This window comes from Zonotrichia albicollis, chromosome 17 (assembly GCF_047830755.1).
Source record: "Zonotrichia albicollis isolate bZonAlb1 chromosome 17, bZonAlb1.hap1, whole genome shotgun sequence".
Taxonomy (NCBI): Eukaryota; Metazoa; Chordata; class Aves; order Passeriformes; family Passerellidae; genus Zonotrichia; species Zonotrichia albicollis.
This window is the reverse complement of record NC_133835.1, coordinates 1,969,906-1,990,566: the sequence shown is the minus strand read 5'-3', so window position 1 is coordinate 1,990,566 and position 20,661 is coordinate 1,969,906. Positions and strand designations below refer to the sequence as shown.

The 20,661-nt window shown below is 52.8% G+C and overlaps 1 protein-coding gene across 1 annotated transcript; it reads right to left on the bottom strand.

Annotated features, from left to right (window-relative positions):
* Window positions 1-329: 329 nt before the first annotated feature.
* LOC141731115 (uncharacterized) lies at window positions 330-5,589 on the bottom strand. Its single transcript, XM_074553870.1, has 8 exons — window positions 5,388-5,589; window positions 4,453-4,629; window positions 3,712-3,846; window positions 3,292-3,435; window positions 2,547-2,827; window positions 1,206-1,365; window positions 390-633; window positions 330-343 (listed from the first exon to the last, which is right to left on the bottom strand). Exons 1-8 carry the CDS (start codon window positions 5,565-5,567, stop codon window positions 330-332), a joined length of 1,335 nt encoding a protein of 444 aa, XP_074409971.1. The 5' UTR covers window positions 5,568-5,589.
* Between the last annotated feature and the right edge of the window lie 15,072 nt (window positions 5,590-20,661).

Sequence of the window (20,661 nt, the reverse complement as noted above, 5' to 3'; positions counted from 1 at the left end):
GAAATGGAAAAGCAAAGCAAAGGCAAACTGATGTGCATCCTGCAGAGACAACAGCACTGTCTTCTCTACCTCCCTGTGTTTGCCAGGCCAAAAGCCCACAAAGGCTCCAAAGCTGACAGAAATGAAGGAAAATTCCAGGCAGAGAAAAAGGCAGGAATGAAAGGTTCAGAGGGATAGGAAAGTGTGTTTCGTCCTGGCCTTGTACACGGTGAGCAACTCAATAGAGACAAAGGAGAGGGCATGCCTGTGCAGCCCTGCTCCAGAGAGGCCAATAGCCTGGAGACTCTGGCAGGGCCTGGAGTTTGGGGGAATGGAGCTGAGGCATCCAGCTAAAGCTCCTCAGCTGGTGAGACAGCATGGGGCAGTCAGTGGGAGAGGAGAAGCTGTACCTTGCTCAATATATTCCAAATCCTTCTGCAGCTCCAGGTTGCGGGCTCTGAGGTTGTCTCTCTGAGCTTTTGTCTTCCTCAGCTCAAGCTCCACAGCCTCATACTCTATGGCCAAGGCATGAGCTTTGTCATCAGACCTCTGGAGCCTCACACGCAGCTCAGACACCTCAGTTTCCAGCAGCTGCTTCTCTTGACTTGTCTGGTGCTCTCTCTCCTCTAGCTCTGCCAGCAGCCTGGCCTGCATCTGCAAGATGGATGCACACAGCCTCAGGGACACGGCTGCTCTTGAGGCAGCAGGGTGGGCCACAAGGAGACCAACAAAGGAGAAATTATTTCAGGCCAAAAACATGCCAAACCCAGAAGGCACAGAAACAAGGATTGCAATGGAGACAAATGGAGAGAAAACAGGGAAAGACAAAGGGCATCCTTGGGCTGCAGCTCTGAACAGCGGCTGAACTGGCTGTGCTGGAAGTGCCCTGCCCAGGCTGCCACAGCCACCTCTGTGTCCCCACATTGCTCAGAGCCTGGCATAGGCACCAACTCTGTCTGGGACAACACTGCTAACAGAGGGACAGAGAAGCTCCAGAGGAGTCTGCTGCTGCTTCGCCTCCCACATTTCCTTCTGGGACCTGGGAGAGGATGGGGGAAAACTTCTGCAGCAGACACCAGATCCAGCCTCAGGCTCAGGGTGCAGCAGCAGCCCCGGGCAGAACACGGCAGCTGTGGATTCTGCTGGGAGGGAAAAGAGCTTGGGGCCTCCAAGGCAAAGGTGCTGTTGTGTGTCCCTGGAGAAGAGGATGCCACTGCACAGCTCACCTGTTTGTTGAGCTCCAGCAGTTGTCCAGCGCGGTTTGAAGAGAGCTGTTCGGCCGTCTGAAGAGCAGATTGACACCGAGACACCTGATTGTTCAGTGTCAGGTTCTGTTCTTCCAGTGTCTTGAGGCACACATTCTTTTCCTCCAAAGACAGAATCAGCCTAGAAGGGAAGCAAGTGACTCATTACTAAATGATATCACATTTATCAATTCATTGGACTAGCACCACCTCAGGGGGAAACTGCTCTGTCTGATGAGGTTTGTCTCAACAACTTGTCTCTTTGTTCCCCCTGCAGTCCCAGCCCAGCATTTACCTGCTCTGCTTTTCTCCCTGAAAAAACAGTGAGTTCCTGCCTCCATGCCCTACCTTCTTTTTGAGATGGGAATGTGAATACAAACCTAACAAAGTCTTGGAATGAAGACAGTAGGGGAGAGGAAAAATTTCCTTCTCACTAACCAGGCTCCAAAGCAGGGAGGTTTGGTCAGCATGGAAGAGACATTTCCTCCCCCATCTTACACATCCAGGTAGGAGGAGCAGCACCCTAGAGCCAGGGCATCCCTGGCAAGTTCCCTAACATTTACCAGCACCCATCCTACTTTCAGCTGGAGAAACAAAGGCCAAAGTGGCAGCTGCGGCTTGGAGCACAACCTCATGGAAAATGCACAAGGCTCGAGCCAAGCAAGAGTGCCCTGCCTTTCCTTTGTCTCCTTCTTGGAGGAAGAATCCTGTGGCAATGAAGCCTGGCAGAACTTGATCAGCAACAGGAGCCCCCATACCTTGGCCCTGTTTCTTGCATTCTTTGCACAGTCAGAAATGCCTGTGACTGTGCAGGGTGACAGGGACCCTGCTTGACCCCCTGCAGGCACCGGGGGACATTTGATGAGGAACGATGCAACAGAGACATTCTTGTTTCTGGGCTGCCTCCAAGGCCAATCTGGCCTAGAGCAGCAATCAGGGCCTTAAGATGGTTCTGCCCAGAAAAAGCATCAGATGCCAGGCTGATCCAGACTCCAAAGGCTTCAAGTTACAGGCCCCAAGGTGGAGCTGATGGATGGATCCAGCTCCTTACAGTGCAGCTGGGGCAGTGTCAACGCCCCCACTTAACAACACAATATCCCCTTGAGGGAAAGGGCAACCCCAAAAGCCTTTGTCTTCAGAAAAACTCTATCTGAAGGCTTAAAACAAAGAAAATGAACTCAACATCCCATCAATGAGTCGTGTCTGCACGGAGACTGCAGAATCTGGCAATTAGGGAATGCTGCCAGAGCCCCTGGCAGGTGCAAGGATGGCAAAGAGGGAATCCATTCAGCACAATGCAGAGTGCCACAGGATTTCATTTACCTGGCTTTTTCCCTCTCTAGGGCATTCACTGAAGCCTGCAATTCTGAAGTTTTCTGTGCCACTTCTTCCCATTGACTCCATTCCCTCTCCAAATACTCCAGATGCACTTGAAGATACTTTTTCTGATGTTCTGCCTCCTCCAGCATCTTCTGCATCTGCTCAATCTCCAACAGCTTCTGCCTGGACTCTTCCTGGGCCTTCCTCACATCTTGCTGGGCTCTCTGCACAGTCCTTTCCTGGCACTCTTGGGAGGCTGCCAGCTGAGATGTCAACTCTCCCACCTCCAATCAAACAGAACAAAGCAGTCAGAGGCTACAGCCACAGCTACAGTCACAGTCAGCCACAGCACAGGCTGTGAGCAAAGGTAAAGGAAAACTTCCCACTCCTCCCTGTCCAGAGAGCACCAGATTCACAAAGGATATGGACAAATTGTTTCAGTCTCTAAGTGGCCCACCAAGCAGTGCACCTGAGAAAGCACCTGCCAAAGCAAGGCTAGCAAGAAGAGGCCAGCAGGAATCCATGCTGCTGCTTGCTGGCCAACAGCACAGAGGACTAGCCCAGCTGTCCAGAGCAGCAGCTGACATTCAGCAGAGCACTGAGTGTCCTTCAGAGCAGCTGCCATGGAGCCCCCAGAGCACGAGACAGCCCCAGGGCTCAGCCCAGCAGCTGCTGCTCTGCCATGGAAAAGCAAGAAGGCCACAGACCCCTTGCTGCATGACTGCAGTGCCACTGCTCTCTCACTCACCTGCTTTTGTAGAGCCTCCCTCTGCTCAAGGAGGAGATTCATTTCCTCTTTGAGGCCTTGTAGCTCTTCCTCGTGCCTCCTCTGAGCTGCCTGGGCTTCACTGTGAGCTTCCTCCAGCTCAGCTTGCAGATTTGCCTTGATGGTCTGGCAACAAAATGCAGAGTCACTTCCTGGGACCTGCCCTGAGGCTCAGCTTTTTCCACTTGCTGCCTCAAAATCCCATTCCCTCGGCTGCTTCTTTTGGCTTCTGTACCCAGCTCTGCTTCCACTGCAAGCCTTCCTTCCTGGGGCTGAGCTCTGGAGCTTACCAGGCTCTGTGCTCCCAGGGCCTGAAGCAGCCCTTGCTTCCTCAGTTCCAGGAGCTGCCTTTTGTGCCCTTGTCACTGCCCTGCCCTCTGTTGCCTGCCTACTCACACTTACCTGCCCCTTCTCTTGCTGCTCTGTCACCTCCTGCCTGAGCTGCTGGACCTGCTGGCGGGCTCGGCTGAGCTCTCCCTCAGTTTGGAGCAGTGCCTCTGATAAAGCACTCTTCTCCTTCTGCTCTTCCAGCAGGACCTGCACAGGAGGAAAGAGCAGAGGGCTTCACACTCCTCCTGCAACATCCCCGTGGCAAGGGCCAAAGGCTGATGGGCTCCCGTGCTCTCAGAGCACTTGGCTGCTGCTGCCCTGGGCCACTGCCTGCCCTGGGGGAGACACAGCTTCCCAGGAAGTGACTTAAAACCCAGCCCAGAAGACATCTCTGCATTACTGTTCAGAAATACTCCAGGCAAGCCTTTAAAAATATTTTTCTCTTGTCAGCATTCTTGCTGCACCCTCCCCATGCCCACAAAAGAAAAGTCCTACAAACTCTCCTTGGCCATGAACATCTACCAGTACACACCAAAAGGGGAGCAGAAGGAGAACAGTGAAGATACCCTGAGGTACATCTTTGAACAACAGAGCACAAGAGCAGCACAAAACTCTCAGCTGACAGCTGATGTTTCTGCCTGGCTTCCTATGAGAGGGCTCATTCCTGGTGCCAAAGACAGCCCCGTTCAGCTTTCACCTGCCCTAATTCCGTGCAGAAGACACGGAGGGCATGCTCCACACAACCCCATATCCTGCAATCTCCCACAGCTCCAGCCTTGCAAAAAATCACACCAGTTCTCTCACAATCATTACCTCTTGCTTGGCATTTTCAAATCTCCTTAGTTGTTCTTGTTGAGCCAGCAGGGTGGCAACTTTCTGCCTCATCTCAGACAGCACCTTCTTGTGCTCCTGCTCTCTCTCTGCCCTCTCTTTTTCCCATTGCTCCAGTGTCTCCTGCATCTCTGCACGGTGCCTTTCACGCTCACTTGCCTGAGGAGGGGAGGAAAACTTTGCAAGATGAAGTCCCAGGCAAGCTTGTGGCTGAATGATGTGAAGCTCCATCCCTCCCAAAACCCCCAACTGGAAAGGTCAACAGCACTGGCTTTCTGCACAGCAGAAACTGTGTTCTGTCATGGAATTCAAAAGGAGGCTCAGCAGGTGCAGGAATCACAGACTTGTGGAATCTCTTCTGCTGGCAAAGACCTTCCCAAGCACTGAGTCCAAGCACTCAGAAGAGGAGGTGTCACCTTCCCCTCTCTGCTGCCCCAGTCACAAGGACTGAAGGACCAGGGACAAGGGGCCTGTTCCATTTGCTTCCTGCCCAAAGCTAATCCCTCTGTCTACCATGGAAGCACAGCAAGAAAGGAAACGAGTTCCCAAGGCTGCAGCCACCAGCACTGTTGGCATCTGCTCCATGCTGGCATCTGCTCCACGTTGGCATCTGCTCTGTGGCTGGTGGGACTCGGGGATGATCCTGCCCTGGGCTGCCACGCTTTGGGTGGGCCCTGCCCAACCTGCTCTGGAACTCCTCTTACACCCTCCCTGAAGCCATGGCTGCATTTACTGTCCCAGCACCATCCTGGGGCCCTTCACGCTCCTCCAAGTCTCAGCTGCTGGCTCTGCTGCCCAGCCCAGCAGCGGGAGGCCTCTGGCAGAGAATTGCTGCCCTTTCACACCCTCAGCCTCTGCTTGTGCTACACCAACCCACAGGGCTGGCTTGGACAATTCAGAGGCATATTGTCCCCTACCAGGTCTTGCAGGAGCTTCTTTATTTCCAGTTGCTGAGCAGTTCCCTGAAGCCTGAGGCTTTCCTGATGCTGCTGCTCTGCCTGCAGGAGCTGTTGAGCTGTGTCTTCCTGTTCCTGCCTCCTGAGAGCTCTCTCTGCTTCCAGCTCATGTTGCAGGCCCTTCACTTGTCCTGCAAACATGACCAAGAGCAAGAGTCACGCTCTTTACTGACTTTACTGACCGCAGACCCTTTCAGTGTCTCCATCCCCAGCACTCCTCAGAAGCTCTGTGGACAGAGACAGCTTTGCAGGGTGCTCAGCTTCTCTATGCAGGGGCAGCACCACAAACAAAGCACACGAGGTTCTCACCTTCAATCACGTCCTTGGCCTGTGTGACTGAGAGCACTTGAGCCTCCAGATGGTTCCTGGTCATCTCCAGCTGTGATATCTGCTGCTGAGCAGCACACAGCCTGGATTGCAGGCTCTCCTTTGCTGACCTACAAGTTGCAAATATGGACAGACATGAGTTGCTTGCTCCAGACACCCACCGCCGCTTATTCCAGGGCAATGTGGCTCAAGATCCCCACGCCTGAGGATGGAAAATGGGTCACCTGGAAACTCATCCAGAGAAGGCACATCTGGGCCATTTCCAGAGCAGAGCAGGGCCTCTGAGGGACTGCCCAGGCCTTCCTTATGGCCTGCCATAGCACAGACTGCCCAGCCCAACTTGGCCTCAACAGCCAAACCTTCACTTGCTGTTCCTGACCTATGACTCTGGGTAGCTGTGCCCAAACAGGCTGGAGCAACAAGCAAAAGCCCAGCCCCTGCTCACAGCCCTTCTCTCATCAGCACTTCCAAGCTGCTCTGCAGGGGGACAGAACAGACTCGTCCTGGCTGACTCCTGACTTTTTAATGCTCTTGATAATGGACAGAAAGGTACATCATCTTCCAGACACCCAGTATTTAATGAGGCTTCAGAAGTACTTTGCAGATCCAGTAAAATCTCATGGCCATGGCAGCACTAGTAAGAAAATCGGGACATCGTTTTGTCTGAATACCAACTACCTGAATGCAGAGACTGCAGTTTCAACTTCTGCAAGGTCCAGCAGTAGACTTGCTGCCTTTATTTGAGTGTTGCTGAACAAGCAGGCAGTAGCCCAAAGGACTTGTCCTTCCTTACACAGTGAGAGGGACCATGCAAAGGGACCTTGGCAGGTTTGGCAGCTGGGTGCCCATCAACAATCAGCAAGAATGCCCCAGAGGCTGCTGAGAATTCCAAAGACCTTTCCCTGCTGCTCTCTAACCAGCTCTAGGTCCTGCCCTCATGTGTCAAGAGTGTCCTTGGAAGCAGAAATGCCTCAAGATTTTCAGCAGGAGCCTCTGGCTCCACCCTGAATGGCAGCGTGCTACTCCCAGCGTGCCAAGGTAAGAGCCTGGAATGCTGAAGATGAAGCTTCCTGGTCTGAAGATCAGGATCATGTCAAGCTACTCAGAAAGGAACGAGGGATGTTCAGTGCCCAGAACGAGGAACCAAACCAAGAGAAACATGAGTATAACTCTGCATCTGCATGGTTTAACTACTACACAGTTCAGGGCTGGCTGGATTGCGTTTGACATCCCACAGGAATGTGCTCGGCGGCACAAACAGGAGCCCAAGGCTCACGAGAGCTTTGCTGGCTTTACATGCCAGAAAAATAACCTTCACATTGTGGCTTTTTTTTTTTTTATTTCCCTTGAGATTCTTCCATATTGTGTCCATGGAATATAAAAACATCTGAAAAATTTGAACTCCCTGCCTTTACCTGGTCTCTGCCAGCTGCCTGGCAAGGTCTTCTCGGAGCCCCTCGCTGACTGCCAGTCGGCCCTCAAGGTCAGCCTTCTGCGCCAGCAGCTCCTCCTCTCTGCCCACCTGGGCCACTTCATGCCCTTGGCCAGAGGATTCCTGGCTCAGCATCTCCAGAGACCAGCTCGACGACTCTTCCTCCTGGGAAACCTGCAAGTGGGACAAGGTACAGCTGGAGCCCTTCCTGGGGAGCCCTGTGCAGAGCCAGCCAGTGCCACCTGACAGGCAGCCAGAGGACAAGGAGCACCTGTGCTCTGGCCTCCAAGTTTCACAGCATCTGCCCCATGCAGCTCTGATAGCCTGAACTGCCAAAAGCCTCTGGCACTGTTACCTTGGGAGTGCTGTGTCAGGCCCTGCTGCCTTGTCTGGGACAAGAGAGCTCCTTCCCTACAACATCCCTACTCCAAACTCTGTGTTGTCTCTCAAAAACACTGCATCTTCCACAAGTGCCAATACAATTTACTCTAAGGACCAGCAGTGCTCAACATTTTGAGCTATTGATCCAAAACTCAGCTGCCTTTGTTCCATCACTTTGCTCACCTTCTTCATTCCTTCCCACACCAAATCCAGTACCCCATGCCTTGCCTCCTCTTTTGTGAGCACAAGAGAAGCAGCTCCCCATGACCAGCTTTTGGCCGAGAGCTGGTTTGAACACCAAACTCCAGAGCTGGATCAGTCATTCTGGGTGCGCCAGGAAACAATCTGGCAGTCAATGGCCTCTGGCTGGAGCCAGGCACACAGACAAGGCTGCCTGCTGCAGCCCAGGCTGCTTTGCCCAAGCAGGCCTGCACTGACAGGGATAGAGACCCACCTCTTCTTGGAAAACATCTCTGGAATAATTCAGGGACACTGGAGTGGACTGAAGGTCAGTGCCAGTGCCTGCCTGGATACAAGTCTTTCCCTTCAGTATGTTCAAGTGTTTCTTCAGAGCCCCTATGGCAAGTTCACTCTTGCTCAGTGCAGCACTCAGTACCTGAGTGCTGTCCCTCAATTTCTTCAAAGTAGCAGCCCTATGCTCCAAATATTCCTGCCCCCTCTCCAATTCCAATTCTTGAGTATTTTCCCTGTGATTTCTCATCTCAAGTGCATGCATTTCATTCTCCTTTTCCCGATTTCTTATCTGCTGCCGGTACAATTCCCGTTCATGCTGCCAAAACAGGGAGAAAAAGGGTCACTCATTCCCTCTCTCCCTTTGCTTTTCATACCAGATCTGGACTCCTGCTGCAGGGGCAGGCACAGGATGCCCCTCTCTCTCTGCCCCTCGGGATGCTGCAGAGCTTTGCTGGGCCCCCCTTGATGCTGCATCTTTCCCAGCTCACTCAGCCCGTCCCAGCTTCCCTTCTGCCCTTCCCTGGCCTCCTGCAGCTCCACTCCAGTGCTCCTTTGGGCAGGAGCTGCCAGAACTGCAGCCAGGATTGCAAATGCACACTAAGCAGGATTCAGGCAGTGCCACGAGGATGTGCTCTCCATCAGGGAGGAAGGGAAGAGCAAACAGCCCCAGCCTTTCATTCCCTGCCCTTGGGCTGACAGCAGTGGTTTCCCACCTCTCCTGTGTAGAGTTTCCATGGCTCCATCCCCCAGAGCCCCACTGCCCTCTCTGGCAGCAGCAATGGCCACATCAGTCTGTCATTCTCTGCTGCCACTCAGGACGAGTTCTCCCCTTGCAGGCACACGTCCTGCTGGGGATCAGCACTTGCCTTTCCTCTCCTCTCTCCCCACTGGCTGCTCTCCCATGGCCAAGGCCAAACACCTTTCTATTAACAGCAAACTTGGGACTCTCCCCCTCTTTCCAGATCCAGATATTTAGAAATCTGAACATGAGATTGGACACCAGGAATTCCCCAAACCATGCAATGTCAATAGGGACAGTGTGAACTTTGAGAACTAAAGGTTTAAGTTTGCAGAAGCCCAGTATGGAGGAAAACCAGCAGCAGCCTCAGCATTAACTGGCTTTGCCCATGACTACAACATCTTCTCCTCCTTATTCAGAAGAATGCAAATACAAAAGTTCAACTGGGAATTGGTGCTCCTTAGAACAGTTAACACAAGATCCAAAAACATAGCTAGGAAATGGTTCTTTGTGGCATCTGCCAATCTCACCAGCACATCTTTCCTTTCCTTCTCCAGCTTTTCCAATTTCTTCTGCAGTGGTGCCAGCTCCTGCTGAAGAGCCACAACCTCTTCCTGCCTTTCAGTGGCCTCTTTCTCCAGGGCAATTTGGTGAGAGATGTGCTTGGCTTCTGCCTGCAACCACTCTGCAGAAGGAAAGGGGAAAGAAAAGAGGAAATGGGAAATGGAAAAGCAAAGCAAAGGCAAACTGATGTGCATCCTGCAGAGACAACAGCACTGTCCTCTCTACCTGACTGTGTTTGCCAGGCCCAAAGCCCACAAAGGCTCCAAAGCTGACAGAAATGAAGGAAAATTCCAGGCAGAGAAAAAGGCAGGAATGAAAGGTTCAGAGGGATAGGAAAGTGTGTTTCGTCCTGGCCTTGTACACGGTGAGCAACTCAAGAGAGACAAAGGAGAGGGATGCCTGTGCAGCCCTGCTCCAGAGAGGCCAATAGCCTGGAGACTCGGGCAGGGCTTGGAGTTTCGGGGGAATGGAGCTGAGGCATCCAGCTAAAGCTCCTCAGCTGGTGAGACAGCATGGGGCAGTCAGTGGGAGAGGAGAAGCTGTACCTTGCTCAATTTCCTCCAACTCCTTCTGCAGCTCCAGGTTGCGGGCTCTGAGGTTTTCTGTCTGAGCTTTTGTCTTCCTCAGCTCCGCCTCCACAGCCTTAGACTGTATGGCCAAGGCAAGAGCTTTGTCATCAGAGCTCTGGAGCTTCACACGCAGCTCAGACACCTCAGCCTCCAGCACGTGCACAGAGTCCCTCAAAGAGCGTTCTCCTGCTTGGGACTCCTGCAGCTCCTTCAGCAGCTGCTTCAGCCGAGTTCCCTGGGAAGCCTCCATCTGCAGCACTGCGTCCTGCAGGGCCTGGATCTGAAAGATGGATGCACAGAGCCTCAGGGACAGGGCTGCTCCTGAGGCAGCAGGGTGGGCCGCAGGGAGAGCAACAAAGGAGAAATCATTTCAGGCCAAAAACATGCCAAACCCAGAAGACATAGAAACAAGGATTGCAATGGAGACAAATGGAGAGAAAACAGGGAAAGGGAGGCAATGGGCATCCTTGGGCTGCAGCTCTGAACAGCGGCTGAACTGGCTGTGCTGGAAGTGCCCTGCCCAGGCTGCCACAGCCACCTCTGTGTCCCCACATTGCTCAGAGCCTGGCACAGGCACCAACTCTGTCTGGGACAACACTGCTAACAGAGGGACAGAGAAGCTCCAGAGGAGTCTGCTGCTGCTTCGCCTCCCACATTTCCTGCTGGGACCTGGGAGAGGATGGGGGAAAACTTCTGCAGCAGACACCAGATCCAGCCTCAGGCTCAGGGTGCAGCAGCAGCCCCGGGCAGAACACAGCAGCTGTGGATGCTGCTGGGAGGGAAAAGAGCTTGGGGCCTCCAAGGCAAAGGTGCTGTTGTGTGTCCCTGGAGAAGAGGATGCCACTGCACAGCTCACCTGTTTGTTGAGCTCCCGCAGTTGTCCAGCGCGGTTTGAAGAGAGCTGTTCGGCCGTCTGAAGAGCAGATTGACACCGAGACACCTGATTGTTCAGTGTCAGGTTCTGTTCTTCCAGTGTCTTGAGGCACACATTCTTTTCCTCCAAAGACAGAATCAGCCTGGAAGGGAAGCAAGTAACTCATTACTAAATGATATCACATTTTAGCAACTCTTAGGACTTTCACCACTGCATGGAAAAACTGCTCTGCCTGATGATTTTTGTCTCAACAACTTGTCTCTTTGTTCCCCCTGCAGTCCCAGCCCAGCATTTACCTGCTCTGCTTTTCTCCCTGAAAGAACAGTGAGTTCCTGCCTCCATGCCCTACCTTCTTTTTGAGATGGGAATGTGAATACAAACCTAACAAAGTCTTGGAATGAAGACAGTAGGGGAGAGGAACAATTTCCTTCTCACTAACCAGGCTCCAAAGCAGGGAGGTTTGGTCAGCATGGAAGACACATTGCCTTCCCGCATCTTACATATCCAGGTAGGAGGAGCAGCACCCTAGAGCCAGGGCATCTCTGGCAAGTTCCCTAACATTTACCAGCACCCATCCTACTTTCAGCTGGAGAAACAAAGGCCAAAGTGGCAACTGAGGCTTGGAGCACAACCTCATGGAAGATGCACAAGGCTCGAGCCAAGCAGGAGTGCCCTGCCTTTCCTTTGTCTCCTTCTTGGAGGAAGAATCCTGTGGCACTGAAGCATGGCAGGACTTGATTGGCTGCAGGAGCCCCCCATACCTTGGCCCTGTTTCTTGCATTCTTTGCGCAGTCAGAAATGCCTGTGACTGTACAGGGTGGCAGGGACCCTGCTTGACCCCCTGCAGGCACCGGGGGACATTTGATGAGGAACGATGCAACAGAGACATTCTTGTTTCTGGGCTGCCTCCAAGGCCAATCTGGCCTAGAGCAGCAATCAGGGCCTTAAGATGGTTCTGCCCAGAAAAAGCATCAGATGCCAGGCTGATCCAGACCCCAAAGGCTTCAAGTTACAGGACCCAAGGTAGAGCTGATGGATGGATCCAGCTCCTTACAGTGCACCTTGGGCAGTGTCCACACACCCACCTAACAACACAATACCCCCTTGAGGGAAAGGGCTATCCCAAAAGACTTTGTCTTCAGAAAAACTCTATCTGAAGGCTTAAAAGTAAAGAAAATGACACTCAACATCCCATCAATGAGTCGTGTCTTCACGGAGACTGCAGAATCTGGCAATTAGGGAATGCTGCCAGAGCCCCTGGCAGGTGCAATGATGGCAAAAAGGGAATCCATTCAGCATAATGCAGAATCCCCAAGGCTTTCATTTACCTGGCTTTTTCCCTCTCTAGGGCATTCACTGAAGCCTGCAATTTTGAATTTTGCTGAGTCACTTCTTCCCATTGACTCCATTCCCTCTTTTGTAGAGCCTCCCTCTGCTCTAGGAGGAGATTCATTTCCGCTTTGAGGCCTTGTAGCTCTTGCTCATGCCTCCTCTGAGCTGCCTGGAGTTCTATGCGAGCTGCCTGCAGCTCCCCTTGCAGCTCTGCCTCCACACACTTCCTGCTCATCTCCAGCTGTGATATCTGCTGCTGAGCAGCACACAGCCTGGATTGCAGGCTCTCCTTTGGTGACCTACAAGTTGCAAATATGGACAGACATGAGTTGCTTGCTCCAGACACCCACAGCCGCTTATTCCAGGGCGATGTGGCTCAAGATCCCCATGCCTGAGGATGGAAAATGGGTCACCAGGAAACTCATCCAGAGAAGGCACATCTGGGCCATTTCCAGAGCAGAGCAGGGCCTCTGAGGGACTGCCCAGGCCTTCCTTATGGCCGGGCCTAGCACAGCCTGCCCAGCCCAACTTGGCCTCAACAGCCAAACCTTCACTTGCTGTTCCTGACCTATGACTCTGGGTAGCTGTGCCCAAACAGGCTGGAGCAACAAGCAAAAGTCCAGCCCCTGCTCACAGCCCTTCTCTCATCAGCACTTCCAAGCTGCTCTGCAGGGGGACAGAACAGACTCTAGTCCTGGCTGACTCCTAACTTTTTAATGTTCTTGGTAATGGACAGAAAGGTACATCATCTTCCAGACACCCAGTATTTAATGAGGCTTCAGAAGTACTTTGCAGATCCAGTAAAATCTCATGGCCATGGCAGCACTAGTAAGAAAATCGGGACATCGTTTTGTCTGAATACCAACTACCTGAATGCAGAGACTGCAGTTTCAACTTCTGCAAGGTCCAGCAGTAGACTTGCTGCCTTTATTTGAGTGTTGCTGAACAAGCAGGCAGGAGCCAAAGGGACTTGTCCTTCCTTACACAGTGAGAGGGACCATGCAAAGGGACCTTGGCAGGTTTGGCAGATGGGTTCCCATCAACAATCAGCAAGAATGCCCCAGAGGCTGCTGAGAATTCCAAAGAGCTTTCCCTTCTGCTCTCTAACCAGCACTACATCCTGTCCCACACTTTTCAAGAGTGTGCTTGGAAGCAGAAATGCCTCAAGATTTTAGGCAGGAGCCTCTGGCTTCACCCTGAATGGCAGCGTGCTACTCCCAGCGTGCCAAGGTAAGAGCCTGGAATGCTGAAGATGAAGCTTCCTGGTCTGCAGATCAAGACCATGTCAAGCTACTCAGAAAGGAACGAGGGATGTTCAGTGCCCAGAATGAGGACCCAAACCCAAGAGAAACTTAATGTGCCACTCAGCATCTGCATGGTTGAACTACGCCTCAGTTAATGGCTGGCTGGATTGTGTTTGACATCACACAGGAGTGTGCTCAGTGGCACAAACAGGAGCCCAAGGCTCACGAGAGCTTTGCTGGCTTTACATGCCAGAACAATAACCCTCACATAGTGGCTATTTTTTTTTTTTTTGAGACTCTTCCATATTGTGTCCATGGAATGTAAAAACACCTGAAAAGTTTTAACTGCCTGCCTTTACCTGGTCTCTGCCAGCTGCCTGGCAAGGTCTTCTCGGAGCCCCTCGCTGGCTGCCAGTCGGCCCTCAAGGTCAGCCTTCTGGGCCAGCAGCTCCTCCTCTCTGCCCACCTGGGCCACTTCATGCCCTTGGCCAGAGGATTCCTGGCTCAGTATCTCCAGACACTGGCTCGATGACTCTTGCTCCTGGGAAACCTGCAAGTGGGACAAGGTACAGCTGGAGCCCTTCCTGGGGAGCCCTGTGCAGAGCCAGCCAGTGCCACCTGACAGGCAGCCAGAGGACAAGGAGCACCTGTGCTCTGGCCTCAATGTTTCCCCACCTCTATTCCCTCTTTTAGAGGCTCTGTGGCTGCCCAAAGCAACACATTTTGCAGAAGCATGCAACACTTTGCTGATGAACATGCATATCCCTGGCTAAGAAATGCATGTGCCATCTTGAGCCAGGTGTGCACAGCAGTGTGCCTGTCTTCTAGTGCCAGAAAGAGCATCTGGGCTGATCTGGCTGCCACAACTCCCACTCCCACAGGTGCTGCCTAGCAATAAGGTGTTCAGAGCCCTGCTAACATCATCCCTCTCTTGCTCCAGCACATCCCTCTGAAGCTGCAATTCCTCCAGTGTCTGCCTCTCGACTTCCAGCTGCCTCTGCAAGGATGGCTCTTGTCCCTCGAGTGCAGCCAACGCCTCCACTGTACAAGAAGGTGCAAGACAACTTTTCAAGGGAAACCCAGTCTCATTTCCAAAACCAACCTCCATCCAGTCCTGCTGCTCTGCCTCTTTCGCCTGGGCTGATGCTTCCTTCTGCTGCTTAGTGTTCTTCTGCTGCAGACAAAAGGCTCCTGTCTCCGGGATTCCAGTGCATTGTAGCAGCATTTCCTTGGACTTCTCAAAGTTTGCACAGTCACTGCAGAGACAAGGCTCAGTCAGAAGCAGCAAGAGGCCTGAAGAGACAGCAATGCCATTTTCAGCACTCCAGGATGGAGCTGGGGACAGTGGGCTAAGGAAGACCTTGCTCTTTTCCTCCCAAGGAAATCCTCCAGAGGCAAAGGGAAAGGAAGGCAGGATTTTGCCTTCCTTCAGCCAGAAGCAGTGGCTGGGCAGGGGCACACAAAGAACAGAATTCAGGGAAGCAGCACGACAAAAGGAAGGAGTCTTCTATTCCAACATGGCTCTGCATCTCCCAGACAGCCTTGGGAGTCACAGTAGAGCATGAAAAACCCAGGCAGGACAATGCTCGAGAGCCACACTGAGGCCTACAGATGGTGGGCAGGTGATTTCTTCACCCAGGACACCTCTGACCTCCCAGACCTGGAAGCAGATTGCCCCTGGAACACAGGGGGAGGAGGAGGAAATGCTCACCTTCTGATTTCTTCTAGCAGAGAGTCTATGATGTGGTATTGGCTTCTGATCCTCTGGGTTCTTTCCTCTACTTGATCAAACTGCTTCCACATGCACCCACAATTCTCTGCAGCTTCCCGAGCCAATTCAAAGGGATGCTGCTCATCAGTGGATGTCAGAGTTGAGAGGATGTTTCCAGGGTTGTCGGTGCAGATGATGGAATTGGCCATGCTGTCACCGTCGTCTACCAGCACCTGAAAGCCCACATCCAGCTGTTAGTCAGGTATTGTGTTCCTGTTCCAAAGTAGCACTGAGATGCCTCTTCTGATCCCACAAGATCCAGTGTCCATTCATGGAGAAGCAGTTTCAAAAGGCCAGCCAGCTCAGCACAGTTTACTCACCTCAGGGGCTCTGGAGGAACGTCCCTGGTGAGAAAGCCCTCGAGCTCCCTGCAAGTGCACAGGGAAGAGCACACTCAGACTGCATGGCTGCCCCTGAGGCAGTTGCCTCTAAGTGCTTCCCAGCCTGTCCCAGAGCACAGCACTTCCAGCTGAGCTCTTCCTCTCCTCCTTGGCAATATTTTCAGCCCAGGACTTTGACAGCAGCACAAACCAACATGCTGCAAGGTGTCTCATCACTTCTAAGAACACCAGAAGGGGAACTGTCCAGAGCCCAATCCAACCTGGCTGTGAACACCCCCAGGGATCCAGGGGCAGCCACAGCTTCTCTGGGCAAGCTGTGCCAGGGCCTCAGCACCCTCAGAGGGCAGAATTCTCTCCCAGTATCCCATCCATCCTTGCCATGTCTCGCTGGGAAGCCTTGTCCTGTCCCTGCAGGCCCCTGGCTTAAGTCCCTCTCCAGCTCTCTTGCAGCCCTTTCATGCATTGGAAGGGACTCTAAGGTCACCCTGAAACCTTCTCCAGCCTGGACAACCCCAATTCTTGCATCCTTTTCCCTTGGCACAGGTGCTCCAGCCCTTGCAGCATCTTCCTATCATCCTTGTGACCTTCTCTAAGCCACTGGGGATCATTTTGGAGATGTTGTGGAGAAACTCATTTTTGACTCTGGGAAGCACTGAGGGTGCACTGTAATTTGGGTGAGGGGAAGGCAATGAAAAGCTGCTCCCTTGTTTGTGCCCACGGCCTCCAGTGGGAGACGGACCGTGGAGGAGATGTGGCTGCGCTCTGGGATAGCCAGGAGCCCCCCATTCCCTGCCAGGCCTGTCCCCAGGGCAGCACCACAGCTGCTGCCAGCTCTGCAACAGCCAACTGTCAATCCCTTGCTAATCCCAAAGGGAACTGCTCCCCGAGGTGCAGCCCAGGCCCTGCCAGGTCCCTGCTGGGCTTGGCACAAGGAGAGCAGCGGCTTTGTCACTCACCCTCCGGGTCTCCATCCGCCCCTTAGTGCCAGCAGTGAGGAAACAGCAGTGACCAAAGGCCCTTGGCCTTAGCAGGGTCTAAACCCCAGTGACCAAAGGCCCTTGGCCTTTGCAGGGTATAAACACTAATATCCAAAGGCCCTTGGCCTTTTCAGGGTGTAAACCCCAATTTCCAAAGGCCCTTGGGCTTAGCAGGGTCCAAACCACAATATGCAAAGGCCCTTGGCCTTTGCAGGGTCTAAACCCCAATTTCCAAAGGCCCTTGGCCTTTGCAAGGTGTAAACACGATTTCCAAAGGTTCTTGGCCTCTGCAGGGACAATAGCACAAAGTGCCCTTGGCCTTTGCAAGGTCCAAGCCCCAAAGTTCACGAGCTGTTGACAGCTCCAGGGTACAAACCCCAATAGCCAGGAGCTGTTGATTGTTGCCAGGATCCAACCCCCAGCATTCCATGGCCTTTGTGACAGTTGCCAGGGTCATACCCCCAACATTCCATGGCCTTTGTGATGGCTGCCAGGGCCCAAAGCCCAGCATTCCAGGGGCTCTTGGAGAGGCCCTCCCTGGCTCTCCCCCCATCCCAGCTCCCTGCTGCTCCTGGCACCGGCCCTGCCTCCCCCATGTCCCCAGAGCCCTCCTGGGCAGCTGGGCAGGGACCTGGCTCAGAAGTCAGTTTGAAGGCTCAGCATTCTCAAGACCTGCAGGCTCTTTAAGGATGTGCTTCATTCCTGAGTCACAGGAATTCTTCTGTCTTCCCTGACTAAGGACATAAGTATGGAACAGCCTAAAAAATTCTTGGTGCCTACAAATATTTATGGAAAGCTTTGCTTTTAGAACAGCTACATGAGGAGGAAAAATGGTGTGTCATGGGCTTTTCAAACTTCTACACAGAAAACCCAAGAGGTGCAGTGTTTAAGGCTCATAAAATAGATTAAGAATTCTGAGACAACCACAAGTGCATTTTTTTCTCTCCTCTCTGGCAATATATCACTAGGTCTTGTAGGCAGAAGAAAAGTCCTGATGCTTCCATCAAAGATTCCTCACAAGGAACAGACCTTCAAGAAGCAAATGGGTCTGCTTGCAGAAGCTTTGGCAGGTATATTTTGCCGTCATTTTGACTGAATTCATCGGTGTCCTAGGGAGGATTTTTGTGCCCCTGTTTACAGAAATTGGCTTCTGAGCAGGGCACAAATCCTGCACGGAAGAGAAGAGCTGCACCTGCCTTCTGTAAGGCCTCTCTCTCCAGAGACACACGGCCCAAGGATGTCAGTGCCAGGTTAAGGCTCTGAGAGCGATGCAGCTTTAAGTCTCTGCTTCCACAAGAGCAGCTTTGGGCTCCTTGAGCACAGATGCAAAGGAGCAGCACAGCTCCTGGTGAAGGTCTGACAGCTCCTGCCTGGTCCTTGCACAGCTCTCAGTGTAGTTCTGCCGCTGCTGTCGCTCTTGGGCCAGCTGTGACTGCAGCAGGGACACCTGAAAGAGGCACAAGGCCCCGCTCAGACAAGCCCACGCTGGCAGGAGCACCTGCAGCCCCACGGTACCGGCTCTCGGGGCACACACAGCCTCCAACTCCAGCCCTCACCAACACTCTGCCCTTGGGCAAGGGGAAAGGAACAGGCTCCCACACACAACAGAGCTCAGAGCATCAACAAGTCCAGCTCAAGGCTGCCAAACCCTTCTCACGTACATCCCTCAGCCACCACAGGTCTCTTACAGAGACCTCCAACAGGATTTAGGAACCCAGATCTGATTTCCAGAGCACACATTTGGGCCACTGACCCCTTTCTCCACAGGCTGTGCCTCAGCACGAGGGCTGCTGCTCCCCTGAGCTCCTGGAGGACTCTTCTACTTGAGCTGCTGGACCACCAGCCCAGGCATGAGGGGAATGTGGTGCTTGGGGCTTCTTTGTGCTTTCTTGAGGTATTTGAGCACCCCAAGCCTCATTTGACACATCCCCACTGTGAAAAACAAGGTTCACTCTCCTGTAAAAATTTGAAAGTGAAATAAAGGACTATAAGAGACAAATAAAGCAATTTTTTTTTGTGGCCAGGTGCTTGGCATTCAGCCAAGAGCACACCTGCTATTTCAGAGATGTCCTTTACATACACTTTATACTGCACCAGCCTACTGCATAGTAATAAACAATTATGCATATTTAAACATTTCCCCAAACTAGTTAATATTGTTTAGCATGGCTCCTCCTTGGGTCCACCTTTTCAGAGCATGTGCATTTCATGGCTGTGGTTTGATTCTGCCCTTGTTATCACCTCCTGTTTGGGCTTTGGTCCATTTTTTCTACAGATGGCAGGTACTGATAATTGGCATGTCAGCAGCAGGAGTCTCCATCATATGTTCATTGAATGTTATCCCAACGAAGCAGGTAGTTTATCACAGGCATCTTATATCAACTATTTAACTACTATGTCTAGGTTTAGTTAAAAACAGAAAAAAACTCGATATTTTTATGGAAAAATTACTCTAATACACATATAGAATCCATCTTAATATTTGCAAAAAGCCAATAATATAATATGTATCCATAACAATAATTTCCCCAACAGCACCCATATCTGCAACCCTGATAACTGAAGAGAGGGGCGGGGGTTTGGTTCCACAGGGGTCCGGCAGAAATTTAGGACACAATGTATTACCTATCAGTGCCCCACATGCCAATGCAAAGTGACTCTGAAAGGCAAAGACATCGTCTGAACAGGACTCAGTGACACTGGTGCAAAGTGTGGCTGTGTGACAGAGACATTGAACGTGTGAGCCAGGGCACAAATGCTGCTCTGAGCCCTGGGGCCCAGGGAGCACTGACATCAGCAGGTGTGGCAGAGTCCCTGCCAAAGCAGAGTCCCCCCGAGCCCTGGCAGCGCTGGTGCCCATCTCCTGCCCCAGAGACCTGTGCCTCGAGAGGGCTTCTCTGCCAGAGGGCAGCCAAAGCCGACGTGCACTGGGGGCTGTGCTCCATCCTACAGGGACTCTTGGGAGGAGCACCTGGAGCAACTGGTGGCAACACTTGGTACGTGTCAGATGATGTTGCTCCTTCCTGGAATGATTTTTTCAAGGAAGGGATTAGGAGTAGCACAGAAAGACCAGCAGCTAGAGAATTTCACAGGACAAAGAGACTCCTCCAAAACCCTGTAATGTTTCCTTGTGCTTTTCTGTCTGTCTTGCACTCTGAAAGAAAAAGAATTAGCCCAGCCTCTGCTATTCAACTGTCCATGTACTGTGTGTCATCCTGTGGCAGCTCCCGTGCAAACACAACTGGCTGCCTGCTGAGCACGGCAATGGACGGCCACAAAGAGGGAGGTCCCTGGTGAACACAAGGAAGGCACCCGGGGAAGTGCAGAGGGTAGGGATAACTGTGGGAGGAGACGCTGTTCTGTGTCTCTGATGATGCTGCCAGGCCCCTGAAGGAGCAGCCAAGACAAGTGCTGGAAGCAGACATGTCCTGCTCTTTTCTGCTGTCAGATGCACATGGGACAGACTTGTTGCCCACAGGTCCACCAGACTTGATCCAGGAGCGATGGAAGCCCATGCATTGGTGATAGGGAATGGGCTCCAGCAAGAGCAAAGCAGGATCTTCCGGCAGCAAAGCCTGAGCTTGTGAAGCGAGCCATGTCCTCAGCCGACACCAAAGTGCTTCCTTCCAGCCCTGAATGGTGGCCACAAGTGCCTGCCTTTCTTCAGCACCTCCTGCTGCTTCCTTTGCTCCAAGCCAGTCCGTGATTTGCTCTGGAAGCTCATACAAGTGTTTTTAAGGAGCCAGCACGAAGGAGAAGGACGGCAGCTTCAGTGCAGCCTTGTTTCCCTCTCACGATGGCATCAACGCCGCTGCCTTGGGACACCCGCCAGTGGAAGGCGAGTGTGCCCTCAAGCACAGTGATTGTAGCCAGTCAGGGGCACAGGCTGCAGTGGCAGCTGCCAAGCATTGCTGTGAGGCTGGCAAGCCAAGAGAAAGCCATTGTGGCCGAGTGTGCTGAAGCCTTTTGCTAAACCACGTGCAACAGTGCCCACAGTATGGCCTCTTTGGAATGGCGGCTGGTGCAGACGCCTCCTGGAGCAGGTGCCGGCGTTCGGGGTGCTGCTGTTCCTGTGCGCGCTCCGGTGCTGTTTCTGTGGCGTCCAGAGCCGCTTTGGCAGCAGTGACTCAGCAGCCCTGCTCGAGGAGACATCGCCACCCTGGCCATGGAGACAGAAGCTCTTTGGGCCCAGAGCTCTGTGTGAGGAGGG

What these genes read in the sequence shown, in the direction of transcription:
- LOC141731115 (XM_074553870.1), bottom strand. Translation starts at nt 5,567, where the DNA reads ATGTTTGCAGGACAAGTGAAGGGCCTGCAACATGAGCTGGAAGCAGAG. An exon ending in GGGAGGCTCTACAAAAGCAG is followed by an intron (nt 2,828 to 3,291) that starts GTGAGTGAGAGA and finishes GTTTGATTGGAG; the next exon opens with GTGGGAGAGTTGACATCTCA. An exon ending in CTAGAGAGGGAAAAAGCCAG is followed by an intron (nt 1,366 to 2,546) that starts GTAAATGAAATC and finishes CTTCCCTTCTAG; the next exon opens with GCTGATTCTGTCTTTGGAGG.